The 15,799-nt window shown below is 38.1% G+C and overlaps 12 protein-coding genes across 12 annotated transcripts; 6 read left to right on the top strand and 6 right to left on the bottom strand.

Annotated features, from left to right (window-relative positions):
* Positions 1 to 170: 170 nt before the first annotated feature.
* On the top strand, positions 171 to 2,078 carry VICG_00145 (uncharacterized protein; the record flags this gene model as incomplete). The annotated part of the gene is made up of 1 exon (XM_007603536.1): positions 171 to 2,078. One exon carries the CDS (start codon positions 171 to 173, stop codon positions 2,076 to 2,078), a length of 1,908 nt encoding a protein of 635 aa, XP_007603598.1.
* VICG_00144 (uncharacterized protein) lies at positions 2,038 to 2,838 on the top strand (the record flags this gene model as incomplete). Its single annotated transcript, XM_007603535.1, has 1 exon — positions 2,038 to 2,838. One exon carries the CDS (start codon positions 2,038 to 2,040, stop codon positions 2,836 to 2,838), a length of 801 nt encoding a protein of 266 aa, XP_007603597.1.
* A 105-nt stretch (positions 2,839 to 2,943) lies between these two features.
* Positions 2,944 to 4,434, bottom strand: VICG_00143 (uncharacterized protein; the record flags this gene model as incomplete). The annotated part of the gene is made up of 1 exon (XM_007603534.1): positions 2,944 to 4,434. One exon carries the CDS (start codon positions 4,432 to 4,434, stop codon positions 2,944 to 2,946), a length of 1,491 nt encoding a protein of 496 aa, XP_007603596.1.
* Positions 4,435 to 4,713: 279 nt separating this feature from the next.
* VICG_00142 (uncharacterized protein) lies at positions 4,714 to 5,028 on the top strand (the record flags this gene model as incomplete). Its single annotated transcript, XM_007603533.1, has 1 exon — positions 4,714 to 5,028. The coding sequence occupies one exon, from the start codon at positions 4,714 to 4,716 to the stop codon at positions 5,026 to 5,028; it is 315 nt and encodes a 104-aa protein (XP_007603595.1).
* Positions 5,029 to 5,224: 196 nt separating this feature from the next.
* On the top strand, positions 5,225 to 5,965 carry VICG_00141 (uncharacterized protein; the record flags this gene model as incomplete). Its single annotated transcript, XM_007603532.1, has 1 exon — positions 5,225 to 5,965. One exon carries the CDS (start codon positions 5,225 to 5,227, stop codon positions 5,963 to 5,965), a length of 741 nt encoding a protein of 246 aa, XP_007603594.1.
* Positions 5,966 to 6,293: 328 nt separating this feature from the next.
* On the top strand, positions 6,294 to 8,060 carry VICG_00140 (uncharacterized protein; the record flags this gene model as incomplete). The annotated part of the gene is made up of 1 exon (XM_007603531.1): positions 6,294 to 8,060. One exon carries the CDS (start codon positions 6,294 to 6,296, stop codon positions 8,058 to 8,060), a length of 1,767 nt encoding a protein of 588 aa, XP_007603593.1.
* A 153-nt stretch (positions 8,061 to 8,213) lies between these two features.
* VICG_00139 (uncharacterized protein) lies at positions 8,214 to 9,506 on the bottom strand (the record flags this gene model as incomplete). The annotated part of the gene is made up of 1 exon (XM_007603530.1): positions 8,214 to 9,506. The coding sequence occupies one exon, from the start codon at positions 9,504 to 9,506 to the stop codon at positions 8,214 to 8,216; it is 1,293 nt and encodes a 430-aa protein (XP_007603592.1).
* A 207-nt stretch (positions 9,507 to 9,713) lies between these two features.
* On the bottom strand, positions 9,714 to 10,913 carry VICG_00138 (26S protease regulatory subunit 6A; the record flags this gene model as incomplete). The annotated part of the gene is made up of 1 exon (XM_007603529.1): positions 9,714 to 10,913. One exon carries the CDS (start codon positions 10,911 to 10,913, stop codon positions 9,714 to 9,716), a length of 1,200 nt encoding a protein of 399 aa, XP_007603591.1.
* A 145-nt stretch (positions 10,914 to 11,058) lies between these two features.
* Positions 11,059 to 12,408, bottom strand: VICG_00137 (uncharacterized protein; the record flags this gene model as incomplete). Its single annotated transcript, XM_007603528.1, has 1 exon — positions 11,059 to 12,408. One exon carries the CDS (start codon positions 12,406 to 12,408, stop codon positions 11,059 to 11,061), a length of 1,350 nt encoding a protein of 449 aa, XP_007603590.1.
* A 178-nt stretch (positions 12,409 to 12,586) lies between these two features.
* Positions 12,587 to 13,129, top strand: VICG_00136 (uncharacterized protein; the record flags this gene model as incomplete). Its single annotated transcript, XM_007603527.1, has 1 exon — positions 12,587 to 13,129. One exon carries the CDS (start codon positions 12,587 to 12,589, stop codon positions 13,127 to 13,129), a length of 543 nt encoding a protein of 180 aa, XP_007603589.1.
* A 437-nt stretch (positions 13,130 to 13,566) lies between these two features.
* VICG_00135 (uncharacterized protein) lies at positions 13,567 to 13,950 on the bottom strand (the record flags this gene model as incomplete). The annotated part of the gene is made up of 1 exon (XM_007603526.1): positions 13,567 to 13,950. One exon carries the CDS (start codon positions 13,948 to 13,950, stop codon positions 13,567 to 13,569), a length of 384 nt encoding a protein of 127 aa, XP_007603588.1.
* Positions 13,951 to 14,178: 228 nt separating this feature from the next.
* Positions 14,179 to 15,675, bottom strand: VICG_00134 (uncharacterized protein; the record flags this gene model as incomplete). Its single annotated transcript, XM_007603525.1, has 1 exon — positions 14,179 to 15,675. The coding sequence occupies one exon, from the start codon at positions 15,673 to 15,675 to the stop codon at positions 14,179 to 14,181; it is 1,497 nt and encodes a 498-aa protein (XP_007603587.1).
* Positions 15,676 to 15,799: the final 124 nt, after the last annotated feature.

The following is a 15,799-nucleotide window of genomic DNA, read 5'->3' as shown; positions in this document are numbered from 1 at the left end:
TAGGCCATTTATTGCATTAAGGATCTCTCGGCAAATCAGCTCTGCAAACTATATGGCCAGTTACATATAATGTTGTGGTTATCTACAGAAATATCGTGCGGTGGGAGCCAGACTGTGCCAGCAACTTCTATTGCTGTCAGTTACAGATATAAACTTTACTTTCTGTACCCATGGACCAAAAATTTGAATCGCCAATTTCGGAACCAAGCAGAATGCTAAAAAACTTGAAATTGGAAAGACATGTATTTGGGACACGGCAAGACTGGGAGCCTGGCGACTACGACGCAGTTGTTGATGAGTCCGTTCTCAATATAAACTTCAAACCAGATATTTTCCAAAAACAAGCATTCTATTTTCTCTCAAAAAAAGAATCTGTATTTGTGTCAGCACACACTAGCTCTGGAAAAACGCTAGTTGCAGAATATGCTATTGGGCTGAGTCTTAAAAGCTCGAATCGTGTAATATATACATCGCCTATTAAAGCCTTAAGCAACCAAAAATTTTTTGATTTTAAACAAAGGTTTCCTGATGTGGGGTTGATTACGGGGGACGTGCAAGTTAATCCGAGTGCCAGCTGCCTGATTATGACGACAGAAATTCTCAGAAATCTAGTATACAAAAACTCCGAGATTCTAGCCAACACTGAGTATGTAGTGTTTGACGAGGTTCACTACATTAATGATGCAGAAAGGGGTGTTGTTTGGGAAGAATGTATTATAATGCTTCCGCATCACATTTCCTTCGTAATGCTGAGTGCAACCATTCCAAATTCATTGGAGTTTGCAGAGTGGGTAGGAAGAACAAAGAACCGCTGTATCTACGTTATTTCAACTAACAAGAGAGCCGTTCCCCTCGAATTTGCCATCTATTGTGACGCGAGTGTCTTTTCAATCGATGACCCAAAATCCAAGAAGGCCGAGAATCAGCTCTCAAATTTCCAAACAGCTTTGCCGGTGTTTAACAAGAATATAAAAGCAGCAAATAGATTCCGAATCAACGATCTGGGAAACTTTGTAAATAACAAGGGTCTTGTCCCTGCCATTTTCTTCACATTTTCGAAAAAAGCATGTGTGGGGTATGGCAGATCACTGCAGCTATTAGATCTGACAACTCCAGATGAAAAGGAATGCATATTGAAGTTTTTGGAAAATGCAATGGGCAGCCTAAGAGACGAAGATAGAGATCTTCCTCAGATCAGATCCATGAGAGACCAAGTATATCGTGGCGTTGCAATTCATCACGGCGCCCTGCTTCCCTTTGTTAAAGAATGCGTTGAAATACTGTTTTCCGAAAATCTGATTAAAATACTGGTTGCAACAGAGACATTTGCCATGGGTGTTAATATGCCTGCCAAATGCTGTGCATTTCTAAGCCTCACAAAAATTGACAACGGCGTTTTTAGATATCTAAATGCTGGTGAGTTCATTCAAATGAGTGGTCGAGCAGGAAGAAGAGGAATGGACAAAGTTGGGACTGTTTTAATTGCTGACCAAAGAGTGTCTGACATTTCTACAATCAAAAAAGTAATTAATGGCATTCCAGCAGATCTAAACTCGAAATTTAGATTGAGTTTTTCGCTAATATTGACAGCTATTATGACAAACATTGAGGTAGAGGAATTGATGAAGAGTAGTTTCAAAGAGCATGGATCTCAGAGAACGTTAAAAACCGATATGGCAAGGCTTGCTGTTCTTGAATCTACTCCAGATGTTGATTGTGAGCAGTGCAGAGATTATCTTGAATATTTCTCTAATCTGGAAATCATATCAAGAGAACTACCCTCTGTTCTCAAAAACATTATTAAAGTCGGAGATACAGTTGTTCTTAAAAACAATGCTGTTGTGACCATTAATTCTATGTCTAAACATGAATTTATGTTTTCAAATTCAGATATTAATATAGATTGTAAAAATCTGTTCTCAATACCCTTAACTAGGGAAATAATTGAGTCGTCCGAGGCAGCAGGTTCAGACCTTATCCTGAAATACCCCATCTGGTACAGAAACTACATCAAGAATGGTGCGGCGACATTTGACGATGTTGTATTTTATGTTAGAGGCACTGCCTATTTCTTTTGACTTCACTGAAACTGATATAAAGTATATTTGTAAGATTTCTGAGCTAAGATCCCGCTTTGAAAGCATGCTGAAATGCAAATTCCTTGAGTGCAGAAACTCCGAAACACATTACTTTGAAGCTATACGCTCAAAGCAGACCAGGGATGAGATCAATTCTATAAGGAGTAGGTATTCCAGGGAAAGCTTGGCTTTGATGAATGAATATACTGCCAGAATATCATTTTTGAAGAAACACTCGTTCCTGTCGGATTCAATAACACTCAAAGGCCGAGTTGCTGCTGAAATTAGGACTGTAAATGATGTTCTTGTCACCGAGCTCATATTCAACAATGAGTTTGAGTCTTTTTCGCCGAGCGAGACTATTGCACTATTCAGCTCAATGCTAAACGAAGATCAGCCGGAAGAATATGAAATATCTCCAGAACTCGAGGCAAAAGCAAATATATTGCAAAAATATCACGACATTCTTGGTAAAGACTTGGCTGAAATGAACATACCCAAATTCCAAGAACTCAATTTGAGCTATATACAGGCTGTCTATGACTGGTGTTCTGGATTAAGTCTTGGGAGCATTGTTACTAAGCATTGTATTCAAGAAGGCTCATTTGTCAGGCTACTCCTTCGATTGGATGAGTGCTGCAGAGAAATGATTAATGTTGGCGATATCATTGGTGACACCAAAATTAGCGAAAAATTCTCACAAGCAAGCACATGCATGCGACGGGGTATTGTATTTTTGCCAAGCCTATATATTGAGTAATAAGCATTTATGCATTTAGTGATAGCTGACAGAATATATCATCGATAATAAAAACATATAACATAACCGTTTGGGTAACAACTTAAAGTAAACAGTTTTATTATGTCATTTGGGTTTGTTGCCTGTATATGCTTCAGGAATACTTTGTAGTAGTGCATGAGGATTTCCCTGTATTGTCTTCTTGGATATACCATCTTCAACCATTTGTTTTATCTTCTGTGCAATATAGTCTCTTTCTTCCTCAGGTAAATAGCATTGACGAGCCAACGATAGTTCATTGAGTATGAGCTTGTAGGCTTCTGTTGGGGATCTCGACTCTAACTCAATTTTTAAGACGCCGATGATTGTTTCACAGTTTTTGTAAATGAGCTGTTTAATGTCGAGTCCAGAAAACTTCAAAAAGTAGTTCCGAAGAGCGTGTATGTTGTTTATAGTGTATATTGACTGATCTCGGATATTTAGCTGCTCTGACAGAGCGGTGATCTTCAACAGACATTTTTCACACAGGTTAAAGTTAAGTTCGTCAATATTGAAAATTCCAAAGGAAGATCCAAAAGACGACACCCATTCTCTTTTTGCATCTTTATTCAGAGCGAACTGCTCAAGGATGCTTGCTAGAAGAATAGTCATCTTCTCGGATCCCAGCTCCTTGTTTGGAGCTTCAAGAAGATCCAACTGCCCAAAGAACTGGATAAAGCAATTGAATATCAGCTTCATTATTTCAGGCTTCAGCTCAAATAGTTGCTCAATTTCCCTGACCATGTCTCCATCGCTGTGTCTAAGTCTTGCGTATAGCTGTATTAAAAATGGAATGTGAAAAGGAGATTGGCTCTTTTCAATTTTTAATAGATACGAGCCCAGAATTGTTTTCAAATCTAGAACCAGAAACTGGATCATTCCATCGTTAATTACTCTTGAAAATTTCCTGCCCAGTATTCTGGTGTTGAGTTCTTTGATCATGTTGAAATGCTCTGTTAGATTTTTTGTTTGTTGGAGAATAGCTGTTTCTTTATTTTCAATTTCAAAAAAGCTGAGTCTTGATTGACAGACCTCAATGTACTCTTTTAAGTACTGATCAGAATCATGATGTTTCAATATAAACCTTGAGTATAAGTCAAGTTTATCCACAACCTTTGGCAGTCTTTTAAGCGAGTCAAGGACCGTGTCTTTAACAATCTCCAGATATTTGTTGAGACTCTGCCTTTGTTCTGCAGCAAGTTTATGTGCAATTTTAATTTCTGGATGCTCTTCTAGCTCGCCAATCTTCTTTATGAGCACATCGAGTAAATCAAGGGTTGAGCTCGACTCCAAGTCTTCTATTTTCAGCTTAGATTTTGTTGTAATTCCCGCCTCTTTAATTCTGCTCTCAACATCTTTGAATGCTTGAGCTGATTGGAGGTATGAGTTGTAAAACTCCAATACTACTGATGCCTTTCTTTTTGGCTCTATGATGGGTCTTATTGCATCCAAAACAGAGCTGTCCTTTGATTTGAGTAGCTGAAGAAGGTCTTCTGTCAGATTTTCGATATTTCTTGAAAATTCTAGGGCTTTTCCCAGAAACTTGGACTTTGTTTCATTTTCCTCATCATTTTCCATAGGGTAATGCAAACCAATTGGAGAATTTGAGACATGCTAGCGGCGAATTAGCATCCCATTCAAAAAACGACAAATACTTACAAAAGAAATTAAGTATAGCAGGACAGAATCAAGCATGCGCCAGCGATCTTGGAGCACAATGCCCTGTCTCAAAGACTATATTAACTCCACTAAATAACTGGTATGTTTTTGAAAGATGTGTCATTTATAAGGAGTAAAGTTGGTCAATAAATTAGTTACTCCTTTGGCTATTTAAATACGAATATCTTGTCCCTTTATATGAACTATGGTAACGCTCCATATCAACCGCAGGGTGAAAACCCCACAGCGCAGCCAAATGAGCCAAGACCAAATCCCTTTTATGGCGTTTACAAGGGTGTATATTGCTTTATAGTTGCATATCTTGTATTTGGACTATGGATTTTCTTTTTAATTAGAACAATAGGAAGCATACTCATGGTAATTGATGTAGTTACGGACGACGACAATGATAAAAAAGCCTTGATTTCAAGAGCTATCACACAGTTGGTATTTTTTATAGTAATATGGGTGCTGGATGCTAACGGTAGGTATATGGGTGCTATAAAGCAATAAATTAGGATTTATAAAAGTTTCATAACTGGAGCTGTTGTGTGTTAATATTTATTAAAGTATGGTCTGCTACACTTACCATTCAACTTTAAAGTTAAATGGGCATGCAATACACAAGACGTTAGACCCAATCATAATTTTGTTTTGATACTCTCCTTTTTTATTTATAATTGTCAAACAGTTGCAGTGTTAGCCCCTTATGAATTACCCAAACTACCAGCCATACCAGCAACCAAATAATCCCGGATACCAGGGCACTGCTGGATATCAACAGGCAGTATCACCTGCACCACAGATGCAGCCCCCAAGTTATCCACCTCCGAACTATCAACAGGCAGTGTCACAAGCACCACAGATGCAACCTCCAAGCTATCAACAGGCAGTGTCACCTGCACCACAGATGCAACCTCCGAGCTATCCACCTCCTCCAGTCCAAAGTGCACAGGATACATCAATGCCACCACAGCAGATGCAACCTCCGAGCTATCCGCCACCCCCTGCAGCATCCCCAGCGCCACAATATCAGCAACCTTTACAAGTGCAGGCGCCTTTATTCCAGGGCCTTGATCCAACACTAGCAAAAGAATCTGTGGTAAATCCATATTTGGCACAAAAGCATTTTGCTTTTTGCAGTATTTTTGCAGCAATTACTGTGATCTGCGCATGTTTAGCTACCATTTTGTTTTTCTTCACATTTTTGTGTGCTTTACAAAATCTAACCTATGACTTATTATCATTCAATGCTTTTGAAGGTTTACCTACAGAAGCCAATGAACTTCTTGTAGAGCTCTTTCAAGTAAAATGGCGTGATGAATCTTCAATATTTGGAGATTTCAAATCTGAAAATATTAAGGACGGTTTTATAGTACAGGGATTTCTGCTTCTAATTGCAGGCATTTCATACTTGATTGGCTTAGTTATTGGATGGTTCATTAAATAAATCGCAAGACATAATATACTCGACACGTTTGTTTGGAGCATGTACACTTCCAAAATCTGTTTAAATGCTTGATTGTACTTATAACGTTATTTATTTGTTATATAAGCATGGGTATCTCTAAAATACAAACAAATGTGAATTAGCAACGAAAGTCTACTAGAATAGCATTGTTTATTACTAATTCTTATAGTCTCCTGCATCTACCTGTGCAGTACCCACAGAGTACAGCAAGTTTACTCCTATTTGTCTTATATTGTCATTATTAGCCAATGGAATTCCGCATTACTCCAATCATCTCATTTTCTAACTCCTTGTTTCAAGCCCCTAAATGAGACTTGAGAATGTTGGAGTTAAAGTACTACTTGAGGGATATCGGCTATTTTCACATGCGTTTACTACAGACGACGAGCACCAGAAGCTGATTGCACTGGATAGAAATAATAATATCGCTCTGATAGAGACATCAGAGTCTCAAAAGGCTGCAGAAGTTAAGAAAATCAACACAAAAGAATTAGGAGAACGGATAGTGAACATCATTTCTCAGGGATTTAACAGCAAGCCATTTCCAATACTCGTCACAGTAAAAAGGGACGACATGCCCACAGTTTTTGACAATTATCTGTGTGATTTTGAAAGCGAAGATATTCCAAGCACCCCTGTATTTACCTCAAATTCCACTCCAATGATAATCACAAATCCAAAGAATCTCAAACCAGTTATTTTGTTCACTAATGGTAGTAAGCTTGTCTACGGAGAAATCCAGAATGAATCGGAGTTTGTAGAACTGGGCTCATTAAAGCCGTCCAGTGTTCCTATTGGTGTCCATACAAGCAGCTATTTAGATGTTACAAGTGATATGAATGCAGACTTGGTACTACACACTAAAAAAGACGGCAAGAATGCCATTTTGATATTGCAACTTAAGTTCACAACAAGTCTTGACGACAAAAAGTCTTTTAAATTTGAATTCGAAGAAATTCAAACCATGGAAATAGACGAAGATGAGATTGGTCCAATTATGTTCACAGAAATGGCTAGCAAAACGAGGCCTGATATGCTTTTCATTTCTAGGAAAGGCAATGAGTACACTCTGAATCTTTACAAGAATATTAGTTACAAAGATGAGCCTGATAATGCCCTGAAAGACCTGCAGCGGCTTAAGGAGTTCTATAGGGAAGCAGAGAATCTTGAAGTATATCACAATGCTTCAAAGATTGTGTATCCCCTCAAAGAGATTCTAGCAGATACAAAGAGCAATGTACAGTCTCGCAAGATAATACTCTCTGAAGATGGAATACCACGTGGAATGTTCCTGTACGATCCATTTGGAAAGGGCATTAAAAGTGTCTATATTGTCACAGATGAGATTGATGCACAGAAAAATAAACCTGCCAACTCAATCATTCAAGTGATCGAGTTTGATAGAGCCGAAGGGAGGTTTAACTTTAAAATAGACAATCCGGAGTGGGAAAATGATCAAAAGCTTGGATTTGTTGTTGGACTAACAGTTTTTGATTGTGAAGACAAGGGTATTGAGCAATTAATGGTAAACACTATTTCTGTTGATGGCGATGGATCATATTCCTTTAAGCTTATTAATTCCGATCACAATTTAGAAATGACTGGGATCTATCTTCTTCCACTGAGCATTGCAGACAGCCAGACCAACTTCATTCCAGGCGCCTGCTTTGTTTTGGTTTATGAAAATGAAGAGAAGATCATTAAAACTAGTCTATCGTTCCAATCTTCATATCCATCTCTACAAAGACACAAGGTATTCGTTGGTCTTGAGCAGACAAATCTGTTTATCAACCACTTTACGCTGAAAGTGCCAGGCAGTGATGAAAACAAAAACCAATATGATGCTCCAACATTCCTGGTGCCTAATACATTTGCTGTTTTCACATTTGATCAAAGAGACTGGAATATTCAAAGCTTCTTTACAAATAGATACTATAATCAGACCGTTGTCTCATTATTTGTTGTTCTGTTTGCGTTTATAATTATCTATGTTGTTCTTTCTATCCAAGATAAGAAGAAGTACAAAACGGTGATGAATAGAGACTCTATGAGGAGGGTATTCAATGCTCTTTAATTTTCAATAAAAATTTTATACCTTGGATGCAGCTGGCTGATGATATTTCGAGCCTAGTTTTAAAGTCTGTGTTGACTGTAAGATTGCACCAGTATCTAAAACTTAACTATGTTTGGCATTTTCATTGAACAACTTCAATTTTTTGCTCCCACATCAACCTATTACATCATTCAATTTCAGATCGTATTTACCGTTGAAGAAAAGTAATATCAGCAGGGCGATCAAAGACATGCACGAAAGTATAATTAAATAAATTTCAACCAACAAGTACGTTGTGTTTTTAATTGAAAGAAATGCCACGCACAATGGTGAAATAACAAAGGCAAGGTTAGTTGCACAGAAAAGTATGGCAAATGCAGAAGATAGCTTGTTCTCAGGAACGAGCCTGGGCAGACATGACCAATAAAATGATATAAGAGGTGAGGCAATCCCTAGCAATAAAATAGCTCGAAGCGGATTTACACTGCAAAGAACGATGTCTAAATGCGCGATAATCAATATTAAGCAGCCTAGGACTACAAGGTTAAGTTTGTTTCCTATTTTTCCTACAACTGGACTAACCGCGAAGAGAATCCCAAGTGAAATGCCCTCAATAATGCCAACAGTATAGCTTGAAGTGTTTATACCCATTTTATATCTTTTGTGGAACATCATCGGTGCAATATTGTAGAATGGTGACCAAACACATCCAAAAATAAAGCAAATGAACACTAACAGCTTGAACGGCCAGCAAACCCAGCCACTTGCTCCTCTTCCTGGACTTCTCCATTGAACCATAGCAACATTTTCATCAACAACATCTTCTGCGTCGATTGATGGACACTCAGTAGGGCTTGGCACCAGTCCAATCTTCTTATAACTGGCATAACTGTTGTATGATGAAAAGCAACCAAAAAACACCAAAACCAATGCAAACCCACTAGCCGCCAAGGCACCAAAATAGCTAGCAATAACAGGAGTTAGCAGAAATGTCAATATTGTTCCAATTTTACCACATGAATTATAGAACGCCATTATGCCTGTCAATTCATTGATTTTAAACTCCTCCATAATTATCTTATTTTGTGCAACAGAATACGACTCGCCTCCGATTCCTAGCAACATGCGTCCGATAAGCATTATTGAAAATTGATTTAGGTATATTCCCAGGGTGAAGGTTAACTGACCCAATAGGACAAAGACTGAAAGCAAACACAGTAGTCCGTGTTTTGAGCAGCTCGCAAGATAGCTGAAGAAGTAGGGCAAAACGATGTTTGGGATTGCGTAGAAGGAGTATAAAAGACTGATTTTTGTTTCATCAGTTCCTGCCCCAAAGTTGAGTGCAAAATTTAAAGAACCTGGGAGATCATAGGTAAAGTATATTGAGAGTAGTGCCAATCCAGCATAGACCAGTATCCTAGTCTTACTGCCCATAATGTTGTTTGTTGTCGAGATTGTTTTTATCAAAACTGAAACAGATCAATGCAATTTTTCAAAACAGTAAAAAAGATTCAAATATTACCATGCTGAAATATCTAAAACAGCTTCAATATGCTTGCCAGCCATAAAAGAATTTATAGTAAAGTGAATCAGAACATTAGTATAGAACTGATTTTGCAAAATGCAAAGCAGCCACAAGTCACAAACACAATACCAGTCTCTAAAATGGATTTATTAAGTGAAATATACAACACTAGACTTCTTCTTAGACATGACCTCAGATATTCCCTGGATAAACTCATTGTGCCCAATTTCATTCTTGCTCTTTCGGATAGCTGCCATACCTGCCTCAACGCATACAGCCTTGCACTGCGCACCATTAAATCCCTCGGTTGATCTTGCAAGCTCATCAAAATTAACATTGGGACCCACCGTCATTTTTCTTGCATGTATCTGTAAAATCCGCTTTCTGCCTTCAACATTTGGAAGTGGAAACTCTATTTTTCTATCCAAGCGCCCAGATCTAAGCAATGCTGGATCAAGAATATCTACTCGATTGGTTGCTGCAATAATTTTAATATCATCGTGCACAGTGAATCCATCGAGTTCATTCAGTAACTCAAGCATAGTCCTCTGAACTTCTCTGTCACCGGTTTTATCTGATGCTGATCTCTTAATACCGATAGCATCGATTTCGTCAATAAAAATTATGCATGGCTTTTTAGATCTGGCAAGAGCAAAGGCATCCCTCACAAGTCTAGCACCATCGCCAATGTACATTTGAACAAGCTGTGGCCCGGCCAGCTTGAGGAAAGAAGCACTGGTCTTCGCAGCACATGCTCTAGCCATCAAAGTCTTTCCTGTGCCTGGTGGCCCGTACATCAGCACGCCTTTGGGCGGTGTAATATTCAGCCTTTTGAATCTTTCCGGATACATAAGCGGAAGCACAATCGCCTCATTCAACTCCTCAATTTGCCTGTCCAAGCCACCAATGTCCTCATATGTTTCATCTGGCTTTACATCCAATTCCATTGCTAAGACCTTGTTATCGTATGTGGGTGGCAGCTTTTCAAAAACAATGTTAGTCTCCTTGTGAAGCGCAACAGAGTCTCCAGCTGAAAGATCTTCGGTCGGAACCAACCCCAGGTTTGACAGATATGAATACTGCCTGGTTGAAGTTAAAATAACACCACTGTGGTTATCGAAAATCTCAACAACATTCCCAACCAAAAATGGTAAAATTTTGTTAAGCTTGATCTTAGACATATTCTCTGCAACCATTGTAGACTTGTTGTGAATCTCATTTTTGATACTATTAATTTCATTCTGTAGTAATCGTATTTCACTGTTGATCATCTTGGTTCGCTCTGATATTTCCTCCAAACTCATTTTGTCCACGTTTGGATCTAATTCTCTTAGTTTCTCCAGACTCATTGCAAGGGTAGAATTGAAGCTCAACAAAAGAGATTAGCTAGGTAGCATAGCAATGCTGAAGTAAGCTTGTCTGCTGATGGGTCCAAACACATAGAAAGTCAAAATATTAATGAGCTGATGGCAGAAGAAACAAAGAATACAATATTTATTTAAAATCACCAAACACCACATCAAATCCCCAGTGTAAAATGGCTGATGCATAGCTTTTAATTAGACTTTCAAAGTATTTCTTGATATTTTCAGCGCATTTGTAATACTGCGTATCAGGCCCGTTATATGAAAAGCAGTTATTGCACATAAGACAAACATCTAGTGCGAAATCCTTAAGCGTAAAATACATGCCGCCCTTTAGTTTTCTCATAATCAGACTCAAGTCCATGGGATGCTTGATAACCTCAAAATAATCGGGCACATCTTTCTCAGAAACTGGCTCAAGAAAAGGCCAGGAAGACGGGTGACTTTGCAACGAGCAAACAATGAAATACAAAAAGTCGGATAGAAACTCCTCTTTAGTTCTCATTGCCCATGTTCTATCTGGAGCATGTGCTTCTCTTTGCTTTTTAATCTCTTCTCTTTCAGAGCTCTTTCTTAAAATATGAAAGTCATTGACTTTTCTCATCTTATCAAATACTATGTCTCTTGCTTGCTTTACTAGCTCTCTTTTTCTCAAATAGTTAACCATTTTGTGAACCTTGCACTCCATTAATGTTCCACCCTCGTAATCTTTGACATAGCCAGCCCACTGGGTGGATCTTGGGTGAAGCGTGAAGCCCTGTTTTTTGAAAAACCCAATTGCTGAATTGTCAGCATATGTTAGTAAATAAAGATTTTTATCGTTTGTGTATCTATCATTGGCCTGTATATTGGCCAATATGTCGGTATTATCATGTTGATGGTGAGTTGCATCGTCGGAAACCTTCAATCTTTTAACTTCTTCGTGCGTTTCATATTTATTTTCAACAGAAACTGAATTTTGAAATTCTAGTTGAGAAATATCGATGGAATCTAAGTGATCAAATATTGACAGATCGGTGACAATTATGTTCTTACTTTGGAACAGGCTTCCAAGCTTGAAAAATGCTGAATATTGTAGCTTGCAAATTTCTTTAAAACAGTTGAACAGAAATGTGCCATATCCACTTACGTGATATTCTGAATCAACAGCTAGAAATACAATTTCCACTAGACATCTCTCAAAGCATGGTCTGAATAGAATGGCTCCGATAATTCTGAATACATTAACCTTGCCCTCTATTCTCTCGTTTAAGGTCATGCAGCGCTGGTTTTCATCAAACACTTGTCGTAGAATGTAATCTCTTGGCATTTTTGGAAGCATTCTCTGAAAGAGATACTTAACATGCAAGAGAGAGTCGTAGGATGTTGCGGGGTCTGCAGAGCTGAATACTTGGATGTTGAGCTTGCCACTCGAGAAGTCCTTGAACTTTGCATTGTCTTTGTTGAGCTTTTCTAAATTTTTTTCATCGAACAAATCCATTCGGCCAAAAATTTTGTGAAAGATAAAAACATTGAAGAAGCATGAATATATCACTCCAATGTTTTCAAAGTGCAAAAGCCCATTTGCGCTACTTTCTCGGTGTTCTCACAGTACATTTAGCACATAGACATTTCGGTAAAAATGCACCAAGTCCATCTAATTTTCACCGATTGCTTTAATGCTGACTTCAATTAACAGATCTCTAGTGCTTGTTGAAGGGCTTCACAGGCGTAAGCCGTTTAAAATTGCGGGCCCATTGCTTCTTAAAAGATTTGCATTTCCTCAAATCCTGAAAATTTTTACAGACATGACCGAAGACGATCTTCTAAACTTCAACTATCCAATACAGCCGCAGGCACAAATACAAATGGAAAACAAAATCAAACAAGAACTAAGGTCTCTTTCTCTGAACACTTTCGTACCGAGAGAGATTGAAAGATACACAGACAAGTATCTTTCGGCTATTTCTAGACAGGATATTCAAAAAACCATAAATATCGAAATCATGAGTCCAGAACTTCAGAGGAGTCGCGAAACATGCCCAGGAATAGATACAAATGTAATTTTTAATGATATGGGTGATGAGGACAACAACAATGATGGCGTTTGCAATGATAGCTCTGAGCACGGTAGTTTAGAGACAGGAAATGATTATGAGCACAATTACTACGAAGAGGATGAATTGGCTGATGAAAATAATAAAAACGAAGAGGTGCTTTAGGGATAGCAAAATCCCAGACGGGCATAATTCACCACAGTGAAAATTAAAGTAGATTAGATGTGATCCTTATTAACTAAGCATTTGCGTTATCTGCACAATTTCTTAGCCATCCACATTAAATTATCAAAAATAGTATACCGTTGGTTTAGATTACAAGAATAATGCGTATTCATATTTCGAAATTACAAGTAATAACACTTGTTTATTTGGCTAAAATGCTGTCCCCCGGAACAAAATACTTTGCTATTTTGTCTTTCGTAATGGTTGCAAGTCTTATAACACCACCTGATGCACTATCGGCTCTAATAGCCAGCCCAATTGCCGTTTTGGCAAAGTCAATAGCCTCATTCAGCTCCATGTTTGGTTTGAAATGCGCCTCACAATATCCTGTAATAAACGCCGATCCACTACCTCCAATCACAATGTCTAAATCCGTTTCAATGGTTCCGCAGATGTTCTACCTTGTTTATCTTTGATGTTGTATCAAATCCAGCAATGATTATGGCTGCGGTCATGTTGTCCTTGTTCTCATAGATAATCTTGCTGACCATGTTTGCCGCTTTGTCTACCGAGGGCGGTTTATTCTCAATCAGACTAAGCTTGTTAACTTCGCTTTGCACTATTCTCTTGATTCTTTGTGTGTCTGCAGCTGACCCACTGACGCAAAAGATGATATTTTCGGAAACCTGGTGAAGCTTGTTTGTTATTCTGGACACTACATATGCTCCACTTGATGTTCTACTGTCGGCAGCCACCAGCACCCCATCTCTGTACCTCAGAGCCATGATTGTTGTTCCTGTTGAAACGGGATCGTCAATCATTGGGGTAGAAATCTTTGTTGAGAAACAATAGAATAAGCAATCAAAATAGACTGCACTAGATATAAAATGTATATGTATAGCTAGCACTTAAAGGCGGAGAGATAAGAAGTTTCTATGTCTAAAACACACCACTACAAATAAATCAACACGTTCTCAGTTGTAGATAATTTATTAACTGTAAGCAGTATCAATAAATGCGACATATTCGAGAATATTTAAAACTTGCATTCACCTGATGAGCTTCTTGGCTAAAATGGATTTATACTCTTTCAAGGGCATTCTAAATCGATTCTCATGCTCAAAAAGTGTATTTATCAGGTCTAATATCACCTTCTCGCTCAAATCAGTTCGCACTGACAGGGAGCTCATAATTTTATCAATAAACCAAAAGAAGTGTTCAGAAATAAACATGTCTCGTAGAGACGTTTCGTCAACGAAGTCAATATTGCTCATACTTGATATAAACTGTATGGACCTGTCTTCCGCCATTTCATCTGATATGAAAAATCTGAATCGATCAAAATTATCAATAAAGTACTCCAAAAAGTCCTTTTTATACTTAAAGCCCTTCATTTTGTTATTTAAAATAAATCTACACAGCTGATCATACTCCTTTTGGTCCTGCAGCAAGCATCCAAACTTCTCAATTATTGGCTCCTTCCTTAAGCCATTCTTGGTGGCAAACCTGACTAGACTCTCGACAGTGACACAGTTCAAGGGAATATTTTGAATCAAATAATCGAAATAAAATTGGCACTTTCGAGAGAAGGCGAGAAAGTCCAATCCAATAAGATAGTCGTCATCAAATGTTTCGAAAAACAGATCTTCAAAACACCTCTCAAAGGTTCTTAAGTCAGAATTAGGATAGATCAGCAGAAACATTAGTTTTGTAAAACTATGTTCCTGGGAAGATAGAGCCTGCATATCACCATCAAATATTTTCAAAAACACGTTGGAAGAACACGTTCGTAGGCCATGCAACAGAAAATAACAATCTTCTTCTAAACTGTTTTTAAAATCTCTAAATTTTCCGGTTAATATCTTCATTAAAAATTTTGGAATTTTATACTTGCTCTGCAGTTCCTGAATCTCTTTATTGCTCAGAGCCCTTTCTCTATGCATACTCAACTCCTCCACTGCAGGCCCCAGCTCTGGATTTATGTTTATGAGTGTGCCGTAGTTTCCTCTGCACGCATGCCCAATAATGTCGTCTGCATCTAAGGCAAAATTGGCATTTAAAAACTCGCTAACCTTTTGATATTTTGACTTTTGACAGTCCAGCGACAATTCGATTAAGTGTACAAACAGGTGGTACCTTTGCAGAGATTCTCTAGATCTCTTTTCAACGGTTGGTATGAGCGACAGTATTAATATTCGCATTTCCTCAAGAAATAAACATTTTTGATCATCACAACGTACATGAATGCCGCTCGTTCTAATGTCATTGTACTCCACAGAGCTGCTGTCACCAGAAGACCTGCCTCTACTGCGGTTTTCTGTACATCCGGCATTGAATACTGATGTTTCCCCAGCTAAACCGCCATGATCTTTCTGATCTCCTTTTTTACTTTGCAAATCCGCAAAGTGTTGAAGAGATTTAGCCGATGTATCAAAAGAAAAGCTGTGCAGGTAAAACTTGATTAGCCTCAATGTTTCAGTATAGAACACCATATTTGTTATTCTTTTCAACTTCTCATTTTTGTTTTTTTCCAAGATTTTTCCCATTGAACACTCCTTAAAAATTTTTCTTTACATAATACCTGTCAAACATCTCATTAATTAGTTTCTAATTATTTCTCGATTTTGCCAGGACCAGATAGGTTGTGGCCAGTTTATTTAATTATGCTGT

This window comes from Vittaforma corneae (assembly GCF_000231115.1).
Source record: "Vittaforma corneae ATCC 50505 unplaced genomic scaffold supercont1.1, whole genome shotgun sequence".
NCBI lineage: Eukaryota > Fungi > Microsporidia > Nosematidae > Vittaforma > Vittaforma corneae.
The sequence above is the reverse complement of the archived record's forward strand: the minus strand, read 5'-3'. Positions and strand labels throughout refer to the sequence as shown.